The sequence below is a fragment of the Microcaecilia unicolor genome, chromosome 5 (genome assembly GCF_901765095.1).
Source record: "Microcaecilia unicolor chromosome 5, aMicUni1.1, whole genome shotgun sequence".
NCBI classification, from domain to species: Eukaryota; Metazoa; Chordata; class Amphibia; order Gymnophiona; family Siphonopidae; genus Microcaecilia; species Microcaecilia unicolor.
This window is the reverse complement of record NC_044035.1, coordinates 166,879,612-166,900,664: the sequence shown is the minus strand read 5'-3', so window position 1 is coordinate 166,900,664 and position 21,053 is coordinate 166,879,612. Positions and strand designations below refer to the sequence as shown.

Sequence of the window (21,053 nt, the reverse complement as noted above, 5' to 3'; positions counted from 1 at the left end):
CTTTTTGTAGGGGGAGTAACATAGTAGATGACGGCAGAAAAAGACCTGCATGGTCCATCTAGTCTGCCCAACAAGATAAACTCATATGTGCTACTTTTTGTGTATACCTTACCTTGATTTGTACCTGTCCTTTTCAGGGCACAGACCATATAAGTCTGCCCAGCACTATCCCCGCCTCCTGCCACTGGCTGTGTCACCCAATCTCGGCTAAGCTCCTTAGGATCCATTCCTTCTGAACAGGATTCCTTTATGTTTATCCCATGCATGCTTGAATTTTGTTACCGTTTTCATTTCCACCACCTCCCGCGGGAAGGCATTCCAAGCATCCACCACTCTCTCCGTGAAAAAATACTTCCTGACATTTTTCTTGAGTCTGCCCCCCTTCAATCTCATTTCATGTCCTCTCGTTCTACCTCCTTCACATCTCCGGAAAAGGTTCGTTTGCGGATTAATACTTTTCAAATATTTGAACGTCTGTATCATATCACCCCTGTTTCTCCTTTCTTCCAGAGTATACATGTTCAGGTCATCAAGTCTCTCCTCATAAGTCTTGTAACGCAAATCCCTTACCATTCTCGTAGCTTTTCTTTACACCGCTTCAATTCTTTTTACATCTTTCGCAAGGTACAAAGTAGTTTGGTTAAGCTTCCTGATTTTGCTCTGGATACATAGGGGTAATTTTTATGAAGAATTTTTCACACACAAAGGGGTAGAATCTATATATGGCACCTGAAAATTCTGTGCGGAAAAAAAATACACCTAGGTGTATTCTATAAAGTACACCTATATTTTATAGAATAAGGTTAACTTTCCGGTATATAGAATACGCCAAGTTCCTTTGTACTTGACCAAATTTGGTCACAGCCATTTGGGCCATGTTTCACGTGGCGCAAATCCCGACGCCTACATTAGGCGCAGAACGGGTATATTCTATAACAATGTGCATTGATTTTAGAATTGCCTATGCCCCACCCATGGCTACGCCCCCTTAGAATTAAGCGCACCACATTACAGGATACACTTAGTGAGTTGTGCTTGTAAATCTTAATGCTTGTTAACATCCAGTTAACAGCGCTGATTAGGTAGTTAACCAATTAAGTTACATAAGAACATGAGCGTTGGCATACTGGGACAGATCGAAGGACCATCAAGCCCAGCATCCTGTTTCCAACATTGGCCAATCCAGGTTACAAGTACCTGGCAAGATCCAGGAACAGTACAATACTTGTTATGCTGCTTATCCTAGAAATAAGCAGTGGATTTCACACAAGTCCATCTTAATAATGCCTTATGGCCTTTTCTTTTAGGAAGTTATCCAAACATTTTTTTAAACCCCGCTAAGCTAAATGCTTTTACCACATTCTCAAATTCCCGAGTTGAATTACATGTTGAGTGAAGAAATATTTTCTCTTTGTTTTAAATGTACTACTTTGTAGCTTCATTGCCTGCCCCCTAGTCCTAGTATTTTTAGAAAGAGTGAACAAACAATTCTCGTTTCCCTGTTCCACTCCATTCATTATTTTATAGACCTCTATTGTTATAGAATATTCTTTGATCACCGCGCAGAAATTAAGGCGCCATATATAGAATCCCGGGAAAATACCTTTTGTAAAATTTTCCATGTATATAAATGTGCAAACTTGTATACGATTTGGGTGTTGATGTGTTTGGGTGGGTGGAGTTGTGTATTTTATAAACTGTGTGCGTTGCATCTATGCAGGTGCATTTTACACCAGCTCCAAATTGGAGTAAACATATACGACTGCATTTTTAGCAGCAATTCATCTGCTTTTGATATGTTATAAAACACTTGATCTCCTACATGCCTTTATAAAATAGGTGACCTGTTATAAAGTTACCCTTGGTGTCTATTTGCAGAACTTGAAGCAGTGTTGGGGTTTTTTTTTTTTGTTGAGGGGGGGGGGGGGGAGGCTCAGTCCCACAATTTTGGCCTAATAATCACTCCTGAACTTTACTATCATAGAGTCAATATGGCTTACCCTAGCTGTACTTTTGCAACTTTAAAATAAAAGTTTATTGAAAAAAAATTGTTTGAATGATACTATTAATTTAATAGCGGTTTTAGTGGAGTGTTTGAAATTGACAGGTTGTTTTAACTGTGCAACCTAGTGCTTCTCAATGCACTAAATATCAGGCTGTGGCATTTGTGGTCTGAGGTATGCACCGATTATAACAGTGATGCCATAGGTGAGGGGGGGGATGAGTCCCAAGGGGATGTCATGTGAGGTTGCATGGAGAAGGTGGTGTGCAGAATTTACTGTAAGATGATGTAGAGCTAGGTGACTGAGCACACAAAGAAAGATAAAACTGTATTCTGAGTTAATGCAGTTACTTCAGTCCTGCCGGTGCACTCAGGTGCTAAACCTGACCCTTGCCTTTGGCATTGTGGTATCCTGGGCAGTGATATAGGTTTGTCTGCTTTTGTTTCTCCTGTAGTCTATATCTCCTGGACCTGCCCTGGGAAGATGTTCTGATCCCACATGTCCTCTGCCACCTGCCAGTGCAGCAACTCCTGAGGCTGCAGAGGGTCAGCAAACTATTTCAATCCCTTATAGAGCTTTACCTGGCCAACTGTCGCTGCTTTGACTCTACCCAGGTAGCAGATTTTCTTTGATCCATCCAATCCTTGCTTTGCAGGATTCCAAGGCATTTACAGCTTTTGTATGGTTAAATTAGGTGTATGCGTTTGTTAGAACACATTCGGGGGCCCTTTTACCAAACTGCGATTAAAAAGTGGCCTTAACGCATCCTTACGTGGGTCATTCCCGCACACTAAGGCTATTTTTACCGCCAGGGTAAAATGGCCGATCTTTGTATTTTCCCTGTTAATGGCCACGTGCTAATTTTCCCATTAGCTTGTGGCCATTAGCGCATGAGCCATACCACCACCCGTTTTGTAGGTGGTAAAGGCTCACATACTAATTGGTTAGCATGCGGCAATGTAGCTGCATTAACCGGTTAGTGCAGAGCTTGCCACTTTCCGCCCCCAGTTCTAAAAAATACATTTTTTTTTTTTTTTAGTGCACAAGTAGTCGCGCACATCCAAAAAATTACTGCAGGATGGCTGAGCGCACCTCTCTGTAAGCCATTTTTTTGTTGCTTACCGCAGCTTAGTAAAAGGACCCCTAGGTTTGTTAATGTGTACACCCTAGAAATTAATCCACATTGTCAATTAGTGCATGTTAAAAACAATATAGCATGCATTTAACTGAATAAACTGACTACCTGTTTAACAGCCATTCAAGAATGGACTTGAAACAAGAAACTTTGTCTGAACCCATGTAAAATTGAGCTCCCGTGGGTCCCTAACATAAACAATCACATACCTGATGTCAAAATCCCCTTTGGGAGCTATGGACTCCCCTTTAAATCACGAGTCAAGGCTGATTGGATTTAGAAAATAAGCCTGCTATTCTCCTCCCATGGCCATTCTTCTTTTTGGATCCATGCGCTAGAATTTACGCATGCCTGTTTATAGAATACACCTAAAAAGATGTGTGTGTAAATTCTAATTATTGCTAATTAGTGTCGATAATTGTTTATCATCCAATTATCACCACTGATTGGGTCAATTTTCAATTAAGTTGCATGCGCAAATTGGACATGTCCAAATTTGTGCACGCAACTCATAGTGCCATATATAGAATCCAGGGGTATATAACCAAAATAAACTTATGTTTGTTGTAGTCACATTCACATCTTATGCTATGATGCCAGGACCTGAGCAAAATAACCTAGTAGATAAATCTCATAATCGCATGCACACTAGTGTATTGTAAGTAGAGAGCTGCACGGGAATGGGGATTGTGGGAATCCTGTGTAACCCCGTGGGGATGGAAGAAGTTGCCATAGGATTCCCATGGAGATGGAAGAAGTTGCTGTGGTCTATGACCCCTTCCCTCCCCCATCTGTGGGAGACCTTTTGACCGTGCAAGCTCCTTGCAAGCGCACTGAAAAGGAAAGCAGCTCTTGTGTAAAGGTTCTTAAAAAAAAAAACAACAACTCTGGCCTTTGAATCAATAAATTCAATGTCTTAGATTTATCTCCTTTGGCAGATTTAGAGAGTTTGTGTTTTAATTTTTAAGTGTTTATGTTTTAGTATTTATTTTGTTTTTAATCTTATTTGTTGGTTGAATGTAGTCTCTTTTCCTATTTTTTATAACACACTAGACATAATTGCACCTTTACAAAAAACAACTACACGCAGACAAAACTCAATAGCTTGGTTCAACGAAGAACTGAAATCACTAAAAACACATGTTAGGAGACTTGAACAAGCATGGAAAAAAAGAAAAGATGAATATACACTTAATGCATGGAAACAAATGCAAAGAAAATACAAATACTCAATAAGACAAACCAAAAGAGCATACTACAAAACCAAAATAGGGCCAGACTACAAAGACGTACATAAACTCTACCAAATCGTGAATAAATTAATAGACACTATACCGGTGACCACAACCAGCACAGACACCCCATCAGCAGACAACCTCGCCAAATACTTCAATGAGAAAATTATAAAACTACGATCCACTCTACCACTCAATACCACTGATCACGAAAAATTCATGGATTGCTTGGACCCAACACCCGGTGAATACCCAGCAGACTGAACATGGACTAACTTGGATCTGCTAACCGAAGAAACCATCACTCAAGCAATTAACAAATTCTCCAAAACCCACTCCAAATTGGATATCTGTCCCAGCAACCTAATAAGGCTTGCCCCCCAATGCTTCATAACAGACCTAACATCACACATGAACTACATGTTGCAACATGGACTGTTCCCAAAGGACAAAGGAAATATACTTCTTACACCTATACCCAAAGATTTAAAGAAAAAATTAAACGACACAAGCAACTATCGACCAGTAGCATCAATTCCCCTGGCAGTCAAATTAATGGAAAGTATGGTAACCAAACAACTTACCAACTCCCTAACCAAATTCAATATATTACATGAATCATAGTCAGGGTTTCGATCCAACCACAGCACTGAAACAGTTATAACCACTCTCATAACCAACTTTAAACAATTAATTGCAACTGGAAACAATGTGCTTCTACTATAATTTGACATTTCCAGTGCGTTCGACATGGTCAGCCACCAAATACTCTCGAACATCCTGGACTACTTTGGGATTGGAGGACACGTACTTAGATGGTTCGAAGGCTTCCTATCAACAAGAACCTATCAAGTGATATCAAACTCAAAAACATCAACACCATAGAAACCTGAATGTGGAGTACCACAAGGATCACTGCTTTCACCAACTCTTTTTAACTTAATGATGACACCATTAGCCAAATCGCTATCCAACCAAGGACTCAACCCGTACATCTATGCAGACGATGTCACGATATATATCCCGTTCAAACATGATCTAACAGAAATCACAAATGAAATTAAACACAGCCTCCAAATAATGAATTCATGGGCGGATGCATTCCAACTAAAGCTAAATGCAGAAAAAACACAATGTCTTATTCTGCCCTCACAATATAACACAAACAAACCAAGCACCATAAACACCCCAGATTACACCCTCCCGGTCTCAGATAGTCTGAAAATTCTGGGTGTCACAATCGACCGAAATCTAACACTCGAAGACCATGCGAAAAATACTGCAAAGAAAATGTTCTACTCAATGTGGAAACTTAAAAGGATCAAACCTTTCTTCTCAAGGGAAATATTCCGTAGCCTGGTACAATCGATGGTGTTAAGTCATCTGGATTATTGCAATGCCATCTATGCCAGATGCAAAGAACAAGTCATTAAGAAGCTTCAGACAGCCCAAAACACAGCAGCCAGACTCATATTTCGGAAAGCGAAATACGAAAGCGCCAAACCCCTAAGAGAAAAACTACACTGGCTCCCTTTAAGAGAACGAATTGCGTTCAGAGTTTGCACCCTGGTCCACAAAATCGTTCATGGGGAAGCCCCAACCTATATGTCAGACCAAGTAAACTTGCCTACTAGGAACGCAAAAAGAACATTCCCCAATCTCCACTAACCCAGTTGCAAAGGACTAAAATATAAATCTACATACTGTCACGCTCAGCCGCCAGATCCGCATCACTCTTTCTCAGTCTCTTCCTTTCTTTACCAAGCACGCCCTTCTTTCCCGAGTCGACAGTCTGCAATCAGGGTCTCCGGACAACAGGCAAATCACCAGAAGTGCTTTATTATCTCCTGAGTACATGTACTCTGCTTTAAGGCTTCACAGGCCTTTCCCTCTCCTCAGGGTAGCTCCACTTTTAAACACAGTTCATTGGAGCCCTGCTTGCAATACAGTTCAGCTTGGGCCTGCTTTCCACACAGTTCACTTTGGCCCTGCTTTCAATATGGTTTTCTCCAGCACTGCTTCTAATCCAGTACTTAGTAGCACTGCTCTTTCCCACAGTTAATGAGCACTGCTCACAATTCAGTTCAGTTAGCAATGTTTTCCTCCTCAATTCAGTTTTAGCACTGCTTTCAAACACAGTTTAGTTTAGCATTGCCTTCAAACACAGTTCATCTTAGAAATTAAATTAAACAGTTCAATTCAATGGCAATATGGTCTAAGTCACTTTCTCACTCTTAGACCTAATGACCCACCTCCCTCATTTGTCAGCACAAAACCACCTGACATCCACCCACCGGGTCAATTCACTAAGGCTTCATTCACTCTCTCCAGTTCAGTTCATAACTCACTTTAAGAGCCCTCCACCAGCACTTCCATTTCCTCCTCATTCTCCCCTCCTTTCTCCTCCTCCAGTTCCATTCTCTCCTCCCCTTCCTCCCGGTCTAGGGGCTCCTCCCTTCCCCCATCTGATTCCATCTCCCAATCACACCCCGGCTCCTCCCTCCCTTGCATAGATTCTTCTCCCTTCACCTGATCTGTCTGCTGGTGCTGCACTGCCTTCTGGGGCTTGTAGTTTCTTAGCTCCTGGCTTCTCTGACGTTGCCCTGCCTTCTGGGCTTTGTAGTTCCTTGGTTCTGAATCTCTCTGGTGCTGCACTGCCTTCTGGGGCTTGTAGTTTCTTTGCTCTTCACAATACGCATCCAGCTTCTCCTACGTATGCACGCAACTATGGAACGCATTACCGAAGGCCATAAAATCAATGCATGACCTAACAATCTTCCGTAGACTACTGAAAACGAACCTGTTCAAGAAGGCTTACCATAATGTTCCATCTTAAATACAAAATAAATAGACTATACACGAACTAGACAAGGCCGAACTCTTGTCACTTGACTGTTTAACCTTCACTGCTATTAAAGAAAGCTACACAATACGCACTACCAGTCTATTTCCTAAATTGAATATGACATCTCTATAGTCGATGACCTAACTTATGCTACAACTCATTTTATCACTTAGAAACCTCTATATAATGCCATAATGCATTCCTCTGTACCATGTATGTATGCACCTAAATGTATTACCATTTGAAATTCTGTACCTGGAAATGGCGATCGCCATCACGGCATAATGTAAGCCACATTGAGCCTGCAAATAGGTGGGAAAATGTGGGATACAAATGCTACAAATAAATTTATTTGAAATTTTGGTATTGTAAACTGCTTTGATTTTGTGTGAAGTAATGGTGGATATCAAGCTTGAATAAACATAAACAAACTATAAAACGACAGAAATCTTTAAAAATGTTAAAATGCCCCCAGGAAACTTGTGAGGGCTCTCCTGCTTCAAAGTTTTGGTGGGTCCTGAACCATCTCCTCACAGTCATGTCTCTTTTGTTATCTGAGACTATTTCTCATTCACTGCTGGTGAGTAATCAAAGTACTCCTATTTTAACACTGCTACAGAAATTTTTGACAGAGAGCTGTGCTCTACTTCAAATTAACTAGCACTGAGGCAGCTATGCCCAGCACCTCTCTTGACTCAGAGCCCGATGCACAAAACTTACCAGGCCACCAACTAGCATTTCCATATCATCATGCTGATCAATCCATAGACTGGTGGGTTGTGTCCATCTACCAGCAGGTGGAGATAGAGAGCAAACTTTGCCTCCCTATATGTGGTCATGTGCTGCCGGAAACTCCTCAGTATGTTCTCTATCTCAGCAGGTGGTGGTCACACACAGCAGCAGCTCTGGCTAGGCCTCCAAGCCTAATTTTTAGGTTTTGTTGAGTGCCTGGGGTTGAGGGCTCTTCTTGAGCAAGTGCAAACCTGGTGGCGCCAGGTCCCTCCTTTTCTCCCCCCTCCCGCTGGCTCCGTTTAAAAAAAAAAAAAAATTTTGAGCGTCCTTAAAGGCGTTTATTTCGACGTTTATTTAAACGTTTATTGCAGCTACTCACTGGGACACCAGGTCGTTACAGCTCGGAGCGGACAGCAGGTAATTTTTACCTTTTATAGCGGGCAGGGGGTTCCCCGATTGGTCTCCACGTGGCCTATGGCGTCGGAGGGCGAGGGCGCAAAGAGTCGCTCCCCGGATCGCGTGTGCGCTTCTAGAGGGGATGCGGGGGTCTTAAAGTCTGATTCGCCCTTGTTGGGTGACAGTTTCGTGACCGATGAGTGTCCCGGTCCTTCCTCCGGTGTGGCGGTTTTTTCCCGCCATAAACGCCCACCCCCGCGGCTCGCCTCCGCCATATTGGCCGGCCACGCGGCTCGGACGGCTTCTTCTTGGGCCGCCCTTGAGGTGGGAGACATTGATGCCATGAACGCCCTTAATTTGGGCGACGGCACAAAAGCGGCTAAAGTTAAGCGCCGTTCTTCCCGCGCGGCTCCTTCGCTGAGTGTCGCGCCGGACGCCATCTTGGATGCGTAGCATGTCTCTCCCCCGCTCTTGCGAGCGCCGGTTGAGGGTGCGTCTAGGGCTGTAGCCCAGGCTGCGGAAGTGCACAGTATGCGGGGTTTCTCCCCCGAGTTTGTTTTGCTGCTGCATCAGGCCTTCCTTATGCAAAACGCTGCCCCTGCTCCCTCGTCTGGTAAAGAGGTTGAGGCCCCCGGAGGTAAACGCCCTTGGGTTGATTCCCAGGCCTTGGAGGACTTTGTCTCCTCCGATGTAGATGAGGGCAGCGTATCTGAGTTCTCCCAACGGTCCTTTGCGGATTCCTTGGAGGAGACGGATCCCCGCTCGGATGGAGCGGATGACCCCTCTGCAGCGCGGCTCTTTAGCTCAGAGGATTTGCCCAACCTGTTAATGCAGGCCATGGGCATTTTGAAGATTTCCTCTCCGGAGGACGTCTCTCCCTCAGCCCCTGTTGGCTCTGCCATTATGCTGGGGACGAAGCGCCCGCATAGAACCTTCCACGTGCCTGATGCCATGCACACCTTAATTTCGGCTCAGTGGGATGTCCCGGAAGCGAGCCTTAAAGTGGTTAGGGCTATGTCCCGTCTCTATCCTTTGCCTGAAAGTGAACGTGAGGCCTATCTGTGGCCTACCGTGGTTTCTTTAATCACTGCGGTGACTAAGAAAACGGCGTTGCCGGTGGAAGGTGGCACGGCCCTATAGGACGCCCAAGACAGAAGATTGGAGGCAGCCTTAAGGTCGTCCTTTGAGGCGGCTGCTTTAAGTTTGCAGGCCTCAGTTTGCGGCTCCTATGTGGCCAGGGCGTGCCTGACTATGGTGCAGCGGGCTTCCCCCTCGGATCATTCCTTGAGGGCTGATTGGCCGGCCCTGGAATCGGGCTTAGCCTATTTGGCAGACTTGCTGTATGATGTCTTGAGGGCCTCAGCTAAAGGCATGGCTCAGACAATCTCTGCGCGGCGGTGGCTTTGGCTGAAGCATAGGTCTGCTGACCACGCCTCTAAATCCCGCCTGGCTAGATTGCCTTTTAAAGGCAAGCTGCTCTTTGGGGTCGAGCTGGACAAAATCGTGACCGATCTCGGCACGTCTAAGGGCAAGAGGTTACCAGAGGTCAGGGCTCGGGCTAGTGCTCGCCCCGGTACCTCCAGAGGACGGTTTCAGGAAGCCCGTCGGTACCGCCCGGGCAGGTCGGGCTCCTCTGCCCCCTCTTCCTTCAAGAGGAACTTCTCCCCCAAGCAGCATTCCTTTCGCAGAGACCGCCGTCCCGGAGGTGCTCCCTCCGGTCCTCCCCTAGGGTCTCGTACCCAATGACGGGGCCTTGGTCCACGCCCCAGTGCAGATTGGAGGACGGCTGTCCTCGTTTCTGGGCGAGTGGATCACAATAACTTCAGACGCTTGAGTGCTGGAAGTCATCAGAGACGGCTGCAAGCTAGAGTTCTGCCGACCCTTAAGAAACGGGTTTGTACTCTCTCCCTGCAAGTCTCCGGTCAAAGCTGTGGCAGTGCAGCAGACCTTGAACAATCTGATCCGCCTGGGTGCGGTCGTTCCGGTGCCAGAAAATCAGCTTGGCAAGGGACGTTACTCCATTTACTTTGTGGTACCAAAGAAAGGAGGTTCTGTACGTCCTATCCTCGACCTCAAGGGGTCAATCAGGCACTTTCGCATGGAGACCCTCCGCTCTGTTATAGCGGCAGTGAAGGCAGGAGAGTTCCTGGCATCCTTGGCCATCAAGGAAGCGTACTTGCATATTCCCATCTGGCCTCCTCATCAACGCTTTCTGCGTTTTGCAGTACTGGGCCGACACTTCCAGTTCAGAGCCCTCCCTTTCGGGTTGGCTACTGCTCCGCGGACCTTCTCCAAAGTAATGGTGGTCATCGCGGCCTTCCTGAGGAAGGAAGGAGTACAAGTCCATCCTTATCTGGACGATTGGTTGATCCGAGCCCCCTCTTATGCAGAGTGCGGCAAAGCTGTGAACCGGGTGGTTGCTCTTTTGAGCTCCCTGGGGTGGATCATCAACTGGGAGGAAAGCCAGCTGCGCCCAACTCAGTCCCTGGAGTATCTGGGAGTTCGATTCGACACCCAAGTGGGCAGAGTGTTCCTGCTAGACAATCGGATTGTCAAGCTTCAGGCTCAGATGGACCAGTTCCTAGTAGCCTCTCCTCTTCGGGCTTGGGACTATGTGCAGCTGTTGGGCTCTATGACGGCCACGATGGAAGTAGTGCCCTGGGCCAGGGCTCATATGAGACCACTACAACACTCTCTGCTGCAGCGCTGGACTCCGATGTCGGAGGATTATGCTGTGCGCCTTCCCTTGGACCCAGCAGTGCGCAAGGCGCTGAGCTGGTGGACGCAGACAGACAAGTTGTCTGCAGGAATGCCTCTGGTGACCCCGGAGTGGATTGTCGTCACGACGGACGCCTCTTTGTCGGGCTGAGGAGCCCACTTCTTGGGAAGGACAGCGCAGGGGCTCTGGTCTCCTGCAGAGGTAAAGTGGTCTATCAATCTCCTGGAACTCAGAGCCATTCGGTTGGCGCTTTTGGAGTTCATCCCGGTACTGGCGTTGAAGCCTGTACGGGTCCTGTCGGACAATGCCACGGCTGTGGCCTATGTCAACTGCCAGGGAGGTACCAAGAGCGCCCCTCTAGCCAAGGAGGCCATGAATCTATGCCAGTGGGCGGAAGCGAACCTGGAACAGCTGTCAGCGGCCCACATTGCCGAAGTCATGAATGTCAAGGCGGACTTTCTCAGTCGCCATACCTTGGAGCCCGGAGAGTGGCAGCTATCTGTTAAGGTGTTCTTGGAGATCACGAAGCGCTGGGGCCAGCCGAGCCTAGATCTGATGGCGTCATCGGCTAATTGCCAAGTGCCGCGCTTTTTCAGCAGAGGACGGGACCCTCGATCCCTGGGAGTAGATGCTCTTCTCCAACAGTGGCCGACACAAGAGCTTCTCTATGTGTTCCCGACCTGACCCATGTTGGGCAGGGTGCTAGACCGGGTGGCAAAGCATCCGGGCCGGATAATCCTGGTGGGTCCGGATTGGCCCAGACGTCCCTGGTATGCGGACTTGATCAGGCTCTCAGTGGATGAACCTCTGCGACTGCCAGTGGAGCAGGGCCTGTTACATCAGGGTCCCGTGGTGATGGAGGATCCCTCCCCCTTTGGTCTTACGGCCTGGCTATTGAGCGGCAGAGTCTGAGGAAGAAGGGCTTCTCAGACAAGGTCATCGCCACTCTGCTGAGAGCGAGGAAGCGCTCTACTTCTACTGCTTACGCCAGGGTTTGGCGTACCTTTGCAGCGTGGTGTGAAGCAGGTTCACTTTCTCCATTTACTGCTCCAATTTCTTCAGTGCTGGCGTTCCTGCAAGAAGGTCTGGAGAAAGGCCTGTCGCTCAGTTCCCTGAAAGTCCAGGTAGCGGCCCTGGCTTGCTTCAGGGGCCGCCTGAAGGGTGCTTCCCTGGCTTTGCAGCCAGATGTGATGCGTTTCCTCAAGGGAGTTAATCACCTGCGCCCTCCTCTGCACTCAGTGGTGCCTGCGTGGAATCTCAACCTGGTGCTAAGAGCCTTACAAAGCCACCTTTTGAACCCTTGTCGAGGACATCTCTGAAAGACCTGACGTTGAAAGCAGTCTTTTTGGTGGCTATCACTTCAGCCAGAAGAGTTTCCGAGCTCCAGGCACTCTCTTGTCGAGAGCTTTTTCTGCAGTTCACTGAGGCAGGAGTGACTATTCGCACAGTGCCTTCCTTCCTACCCAAGATTGTTTCTCGCTTCCATGTGAGTCAGCAGCTCTGTCTCCCTTCCTTTCGTAGGGAGGACTACCCAGAAGAGTATTCTGCTCTCAAATATCTGGATGTGAGACGGGTCATCATCAGATACTTGGAAGTGACCAATGATTTCCGGAAGTCGGATCATCTGTTTGTCCTGTTTGCAGGTCCTCGTAAGGGTCTGCAGGCTGCTAAGCCTACAGTGGCAAGATGGGTCAAGGAAGTCATTGCAGCGGCTTATGTGGCCGCGGGGAAGGTGCCGCCTATTCAGTTGAAGGCCCACTCCACTAGAGCTCAGGCGGCCTCGATGGCAGAGGCCGGGTCCGTCTCCTTGGAAGAGATTTGCAAGGCGGCAACTAGGGCGTCGGCCCATACCTTCTCCAGACATTACCGCTTGACTGTGGCTGCTCGGGCGGAGGCCCGGTTTGGAGCTTCAGTGTTGAGTTCAGGGATTTCAATGTCCCGCCCTGGGTGAGTACTGCTTCGGTACATCCCACCAGTCTATGGATTGATCAGCATAATGATATGGAAGGTAAAATTATGTATCATACCTGATAATTTTCTTTCCATTAATCATAGCTGATCAATCCATAGCCCCTCCCAGATATCTGTACTGTTTATATTCTGGTTGAATTTTAGGTTCAAGTTTAGTCTTCAGTTACTTCAGGAGGACTTCGTGTTCAAGTTTTTTTCACTTGGATTCTTCAAGAGTTGAGACGAGTTTGTGTTACAGTGAGCTGCTGCATTCCTCTCCCCTCCGTTTTACGGGGCTGGATTGAGACTTAAATTCTGCCGGCACTCCCTCCCGCTTCGTGCGGCTGTAGGGCAGCTTTGTACCCCTCCCGCTTCGGCGGTGTTAGGGTCAGTCAGCTCCTCCCGCGGTTGCGGTTGCAGGATAAGCCAGATCCCCCCGCATCGGCGGGGTGGTGTCCCTCCCCCGCTCCGCGGGGATGAGCTGGACGGATTCCCCTTCCCCACTTGTGTGGGGATGAGCTGGGTTAATTCCCCTCCCCCGTTTCGGCGGTGGTGAGCTGGGCAGAGTGTCCCTTTGTGGGTGTAATTCTCTAAGTGCTGAGTCCTGCGGATGGAGCTTTGATATCGACATACTGAGGAGTTTCCGGCAGCACATGACCACATATAGGGAGGCAAAGTTTGCTCTCTATCTCCACCTGCTGGTAGATGGACACAACCCACCAGTCTATGGATTGATCAGCTATGATTAATGGAAAGAAAATTATCAGGTATGATACATAATTTTACCTTTTGACCAGTTCCAGCTGGTTCAGTGAGCTCGGTATTCAGCAGACAATGCACAAAGGGGCTGTGCAGGCTGTTTAACATATGCAGCAGCAAACAATGAGAATCCTATGCTAATGTATTTAAATAAGCAGTTTAGTATTTAAATATGCATGCTGAGTAGAGAGTTGCACGGGGACAGAAATCTTACCCGTCCCAACCCGTCCCCACCCATCCCCGCAAGAATTTAATGGTACATAAAAGAAAATTCTGGTCATATCTCTGTCTCTCTCTGGATTTGAGCCACTGCACTGCAGGCAAGGAAGGAACAGAAGTTGGAACTTGGAACACTCTGGTGCGCACATGTAAGATTTGTTTATGATTCACTGGTAATGTGTGCTGAGAGGTCGCCACATGCACTCACCAGTAGGTCAGGTGATATCTTATGCTCGTGCCTGTGTCAGAGCTGATGTCTGCGTATCAGCCCGGGAGCAAAGTGACAGCAAATAAAGACCTGAATGGTCCATCCAATCTGCCCAATAGTCACACTCATTATCAATTCATGATTAAATCGAGTGTGATATTATATACAGTGCAATCCACTTAAGTGCAAGGGTCTGGGACCAAAGAAATACATGCAGTTACCGGAGCGTGCGCTTAACCGTTGTGACCCCAAAAAAGAAGCTTGACATCTGATAAACATATGTACAGTACTGTTTATTATACGTACAGTATACAGTCTCCGTTAACTGACAGGCTTACTTCGAAGTAATCAGTCATAATCCTCTGTATACTCTTGTGTCTGTGAGTTCCATAGGCTACGTCTACCAGACGGTAAAAACTGTCATAGCACTGATATCCTGTGGCCTCCAGATAGGCCTGCATGGTGTTGAGACTCTCCAGCGCTCTTGCAAAAGTGACAGGAGGTTGTTGAATTTTGTCAGCATGTGCTTCGCTGCTCATTTCATCATCTGTTTCATCATCAGCCATTGCCTGCATGTAGGCGCATATCTGGACATCAGTGCTGTCATCAGTTGTTTTGTAGATCGTAATCAACACCTACGTAGTGATGAAACTCTCTCTTCAGTAACACCGGCTGGGATGTCAATAGCCTGTTCATCTGACGCGTTTGCAACAGCTGCATCTGTTTCGTCCCTCTCCACATCCCTAACAAAGCTTGCCCGCTTGTAGCAGTTCACAGTGGTTGCCTGTGTAACATGATTCCAGGCTTCTTTCTGCATATGTAGGGAATCCAACAGTGATAGATTACAAAACGTTTATCCTTGCCAGTCTGGTCATCCATAACGCTCATCAGATGACGTAGCACAAGAGCCCGATAATGTTGTTTGAAATTGGCTATTATGCCTTAATCCATAGGTTGGATCAGAGAGGTAGTGTTTGGTGGCAGGAAGACCACCTTGACGTTAGACAGCCTGACATCACTGTGTGCAGCACAATTATCACAAAGCAACAAATTCTAGTGCTTTCATGCCTGCATTCTATTGTCTAACTTCTTTAGCCACTGCTTCCAAATGTCCCCAGTCATCCATGAATTTGCGTTAGCCTCGTATGACACAGGAAGTCGCTTAACATTCTTGAAGCAACGGGGCTGTTTGCTCTTTCCAATGACGAGTGGTTCCAACTTCTCACTCCCATCCATATTGCAGCAAAGGAGGATCGTCAGTCAGTCCTTCAACGTTTTTCTTCCTGTAGTTTCAGCTTGTTTGAATTCAAGTGTCCCATCAGGAATCGCTCACCAGTAGAGTCCGTTTTCGTCAGCATTGAAAATGTCATAAGTACATAAGTAATGCCACACTGGGAAAAGACCAAGGGTCCATCGAGCCCAGCATCCTGTCCACGACAGCGGCCAATCCAGGCCAAGGGCACCTGGCAAGCTTCCCAAACGTACAAACATTCTATACATGTTATTCCTGGAATTGTGGATTTTTCCCCAGTCCATTTAGTAGCGGTTTATGGACTTGTCCTTTAGGAAACCGTCCAACCCCTTTTTAAACTCTGCTAAGCTAACCGCCTTCACCACTTTCTCCGGCAACGAATTCCAGAGTTTAATTATACGTTGGGTGAAGAAACATTTTCTACGATTTGTTTTAAATTTACTACACTGTAGTTTCATCGCATGCCCCCTAGTCCTAGTATTTCTGGAAAGCGTGAACAAACGCTTCACATCCACCTGTTCCACTCCACTCATTATTTTATATACCTCTATCATGTCTTCTCCAAGCTGAATAGCCCTAGCCTCCTTAATCTTTCTTCATAGGGAAGTTGTCCCATCCCTGCTATCATTTTAGTCGCCCTTCGCTGCACCTTTTCCAATTCTACTATATCTTTCTTGAGATGCGGCGACCAGAATTGAACACAATACTCAAGGTGCGGTCGCACCATGGAGTGATACAACGGCATTATAACATCCTCACACCTGTTTTCCATACCTTTCCTAATAATACCCAACATTCTATTCGCTTTCCTAGTCGCAGCAGCACACTGAGCAGAAGGTTTCAGCGTATTATCGATGACGACACCCAGATCCCTTTCTTGGTCCGTAACTCCTAACATGGAACCTTGCATGACGTAGCTATAATTTGGGTTCTTTTTTCCCAAATGCATCACCTTGCACTTGCTCACATTAAACGTCATCTGCCATTTATCCGCCCAGTCTCCCAGTCTCGTAAGGTCCTCTTGTAATTTTTCCCAATCCTGTCGCGATTTAACAACTTTGAATAACTTTGTGTCATCAGCAAATTTAATTACCTCGCTAGTTACTCCCATCTCTAAATCATTTATAAATATATTAAAAAGCAGCGGTCCTAGCACAGACCCCTGAGGAACCCCACTAACTACCCTTCTCCATTGTGAATACTGACCATTTAACCCCACTCTCTGTTTCCTATCCTTCAACCAGTTTTTAATCCACAATAGGACATTTCCTCCTATCCCATGACCCTCCAATTTCCTCTGTAGCCTTTCATGAGGTACCTTGTCAAACGTCTTTTGAAAATCCAGATACACAATATCAACTGGTTCCCCTTTGTCCACATGTTTGTTTACTCCTTCAAAGAATTGAAGTAAATTGGTCAGGCAAGATTTCCCCATACAAAAGTCGTGCTGACTCGGTCTCAGTAATCCATGTCCTCGGATGTGCTCTGTAATTTTGTTTTTAATAATAGCCTCTACCATTTTCCCCGGCACCGACGTCAGACGGCAGACTGGTCTATAAGTTCCCGGATCTCCCCTGGAGCCTTTTTTAAAAATGGGCGTTATATTGGCCACCCTCCAATCTTCTGGTACCACGCTCGATTTTAAGGATAAGTTGCATATCACTAGCAGTAGCTCCGCAAGCTCATTTTTCAGTTCTATCAGTACTCTAGGATGAATACCATCCGGTCCAGGAGATTTGCTACTCTTCAGTTTGCTGAACTGCCCCATTACGTCCTCCAGGTTTACCGTGAAGTCAGTAAGTTTCTCCAACTCGTCCGCTTGAAATACCATTTCCGACACCGGTATCCCACCCAAATCTTCCTCGGTGAAGACCGAAGCAAAGAATTCATTCAGTCTCTCTGCTACGTCTTTGTCTTCCTTGATCGCCCCTTTTACCCCTCGGTCATCCAGCGGCCCAACCGATTCTTTTGCCGGCTTCCTGCTTTTAATATACCGAAAATTTTTTTTACTCATGCAAACTCGTTCAAGATGGTAGGAAGAACTGAAACAACCCAATTATCAGCACCAAAGTCATCAGTGTCTTGTTTTTCACCATGCTGTTTCTTGAATTTTATGTCCTTCCTCTTCTTTCATCTTTCCAACCATCCAACAGTGGCTTTGAATTCAGTTAGTCCAAGACTTTCAGCTAGCTGATTAGCTTTCTCCATAAGCAGTGGACCACTGACGGGAAACTGTCTGCTCCTGACTTGAGAAAACCATCAAAGAGAGTATCTTCTACCTCCTCAGCTTTTCCTGCCCGTTTTTGTTTCCGTTATGGATTTGTATTGTTTTGCCAGTCTTCCAGAAGCTGGTCTTTCTGCTTCAAGATACGTTAAATTTAACTGGGGTTGACACCATATTCTTTAGCAATAGATGCTTGACTTTGTTTTCTAATTTTTTAAGAACTTCTATTCGTTCAGCCAGTGTTAAAGTCTTACAGTTGCGCGATGATGACGACTCCAGTGTACACTCTAACAACATTCTTTCGCTTATTCTTCCTGTGGCAGTTAACCGAGATTTCAAATTTACCGCCCCTTTGTCACGTGCCACGTTCCAGTCGGCTTCCATAATCCGTGCGTGTGCTTATGCAGAGTCTTTCCTGCAGAGGAGCGGTCTTAAACCATGCATATAAGCGAATCTTGCACTTATCAGTGGTGCGCTAAACCGAAGTTTGTCTCCATAGAAATTGATGGCGCCAAAAACGGGACCAAAGTACGGCATGCAGTTAAACAGAGCATGCGCTTATCTGACGTGCACTGTATTTGATTATGATCTTTCTTTGGTGTTTGAGACATAAACCATAGAAGTCTATCCAGCCCTATCCTTATGTTCCAACTGCTGGAGTTGCCATCTGAGCCCACTCCAGTCTATTCATCTTCTTATTTGTGGGACACAGACCGTAAAAGTCTGTCCAGCACTGTCCTCATGTTCCAGCCACTGAAGTTGCTATCTAAGCCCTTTCCAGCCCATCCTAAACCAGATTGCCATATATGAGACACAGACTATACAAGTCTGCCTGGTATCGGCCCTAGTTCATCACAGCCAGAGTCGCCATCTAATCGTCACTCGACACATCCACACATGCAGCATTTAAGATTAGTTTTTTTTTTTTTATAATTTCCATTTTCTAATTAGAGACCCTTTGTGTTCATCCCACGCCTTTTCCGTCATCATTTGTGTTTCTACCACCTCTTCCTTAATGGAAGACTTTTTGCATTTGTGCTGTTAAAGCAAGGAGGAGGAGACAGCACTCAAAGAACTTGGTACTCTATAGATGAGAGGCTGACGCAGGTGCAGCTTACACTTCCACGGGAACTCCGCAGGAGTTGCTTCCATCCCCACGGGAATCCCGCAGGAACTGCTTCCGTCCCTGCGGAAACCCCGCAGGAACTGCTTCCGTTCCTGCGGAAACCCCGCAAACCCCATTCCTGTGCAGGTCTCTAATTCCGAGCAATGCACAGTCGTTTACAAGCAATGCACAAAAAGCAGCCCTTACCTTTTTAACAAGGAATTTTTTTACGTGAGGTCAGGAGCTGTCGGTAGTGCAGGGCTGGTTAAAGAAATGATCCTCCCTGGCTTCTGTTATATAAAACCTCTCTTGCTCCTTCTCTACCTGCTGGCTGTATGGAGGCTCTAGTGGAGGTGAGATGGCAGTAACTACTCCAAAAATGCCTCTGCTGTGGCTGCCTCTCAATCCACTTTCTGGTGGGAGGAGGCAACTTTTTTTTCCCTTCTCCATCTAGTCTGGTAAGGAGTGTAGGATGCATACGAGGGCTGTAGATCAGCTCTTTGGGGGGGGGGGGGGGGGTGTTCAGCATTCCCTTCAGGGCTCCAGCTACCTGCAGGTTCACAGTTCAGGTAAAATCCTCCGGAAAGGCTGGAGCAGGTGATGAGGAGGATCCATTTGCCCTGATGAGACTCTAATTTTGGAAGAAGAAAAAAGCTACATGTGGCTTTCATACATGCAGCTTGTATGCATGTATGAAAACTGTGCGTAGTATGAGCATGACTTTACGGGGACCTTTGTGCATCATTCCCTGAGTTTTCTACTCCTCCGTTTACTATACTCGGCTCCACTCCGATGAGGACCATTGCTCTTCTCCTGATTTAGTAGCTACACTTAGAGAACCAAAGAATAATGACTCAATCTGTGGGCTGTTGTGTGCATGCCCTTCTACTCCTCAGCTCACAGATCAGCAGTTTTCCCTTTAGTCACCATCTCAAGAAGGGGTGTCTAAAGAACAATCTGAGGAAACTTCTTATCCTAAATCTAATATAATAATTTGTACTTCCAACGTTTCAATGCCTCTGGCTGCGTTCGTAACATTGGAACGTTGGAGGACAGGAGGAGCAGCGTCAAGCCTTCGCCATGCCCTGCTCCCCCTCCCCCCCCCCCCCCCCGAGATCACCGCAGCCACTGCTCCCCCCTCCACCCCCCCCCCCCCCCCCGAGGTTGCCGCCGCTCCCCCCCTCCGTCAGATGTCAGCTGCCATTTCCGGCCACTGCTGCTTCTCCTGTTGAGCAGCAGCGGCCGGTACAAAAACAAAAAGAGAAAATTAAACTCCCAAAAATGTTTTAAAAAAGGAAGCGCGGCACTGCAGGCAGCCATCAGATATGTTATGACGTCGAGGGCTGAACACTGATAGGGAAGGGGATGCAGCATAGTTGCCAGGCAAAGCAATGCAACGTCACAAACATGAGGGACCTATCACAGACAGAAGAAAACGCCAGCAGCACGAGGCACAAACCAACTGCCTCAAACAATCAAGCAAGTTGCGTGCCTGGACCCACAATCCCACAAACATCTTCACATCACAGAAGCTGCAGCAGAAGCGAGGAAGATGCAATACAAAGCAAAATCGTAAGCGCGCGACCCGGCTGACACAGCCCATGACTGTGGACCTGGACCCCACCGTCTCCCCTCTCACTCCCGCTGGACCCGCTGCGCTCTCCCTCGCCCCACTCACTCACCCTCCTCCCCAATGGACACTCCCTGCAGCCACACGCAAGCCATCCCGCCAACCTCCCTCTCCTCAATCCGTGCCCTGCCCAGAGCCCCCCTCACTTACCCTCCTCCCCGATTGACACTCTCCGCAGCCGCACGCAAGCCGTCCCGCTGACCTCCCTCTCCTCTCCCAGTTTGGACCCCCCATCCTCTCCCCCCTCCCGCCCCGACTCGCCTCGCTGCTGGATCTGCTGCTCTCCCACCTCCCGAGTTGCCGCTGGACCCCGCCCAGAGCCCCCCTCACCCACCCTCCTCCTCGATGGACACTCGCCGCAGACACAATCTCTATCACACACACACAGACACTCGCCCCCACCCTCCCAGTTCACCCCACCCTCTCTCTTTAACACACACACAGACACTCTGTATCCAGTGTTCTGCTTTACACTAACAATATTGTTTAAAAAGAAATTTTACTAATGTAAACAAAAATTATATTCAGAATACAACTGTTGAAACATTAATGGCAGAAAGTCATTACCTTGCTAGCGCCCATTTCATTGGTTTCAGAAACAGGCCTTTTTTACTAGTCCCTACATAAACCATAGTTTGTAT

The 21,053-nt window shown here is 47.0% G+C and overlaps 1 protein-coding gene across 2 annotated transcripts in view; it reads left to right on the top strand.

Annotated features, from left to right (window-relative positions):
• Window positions 1-21,053, top strand: part of FBXL15 (F-box and leucine rich repeat protein 15) — a 77,079-nt gene that overhangs the window by 12,835 nt on the left and 43,191 nt on the right. For both annotated transcript variants that reach the window (XM_030203549.1, XM_030203548.1), the window contains exon 2: window positions 2,458-2,617. In XM_030203549.1, the coding sequence (XP_030059409.1) occupies window positions 2,458-2,617 (160 nt within the window). The remainder of the gene's footprint in view (window positions 1-2,457; window positions 2,618-21,053) is intronic.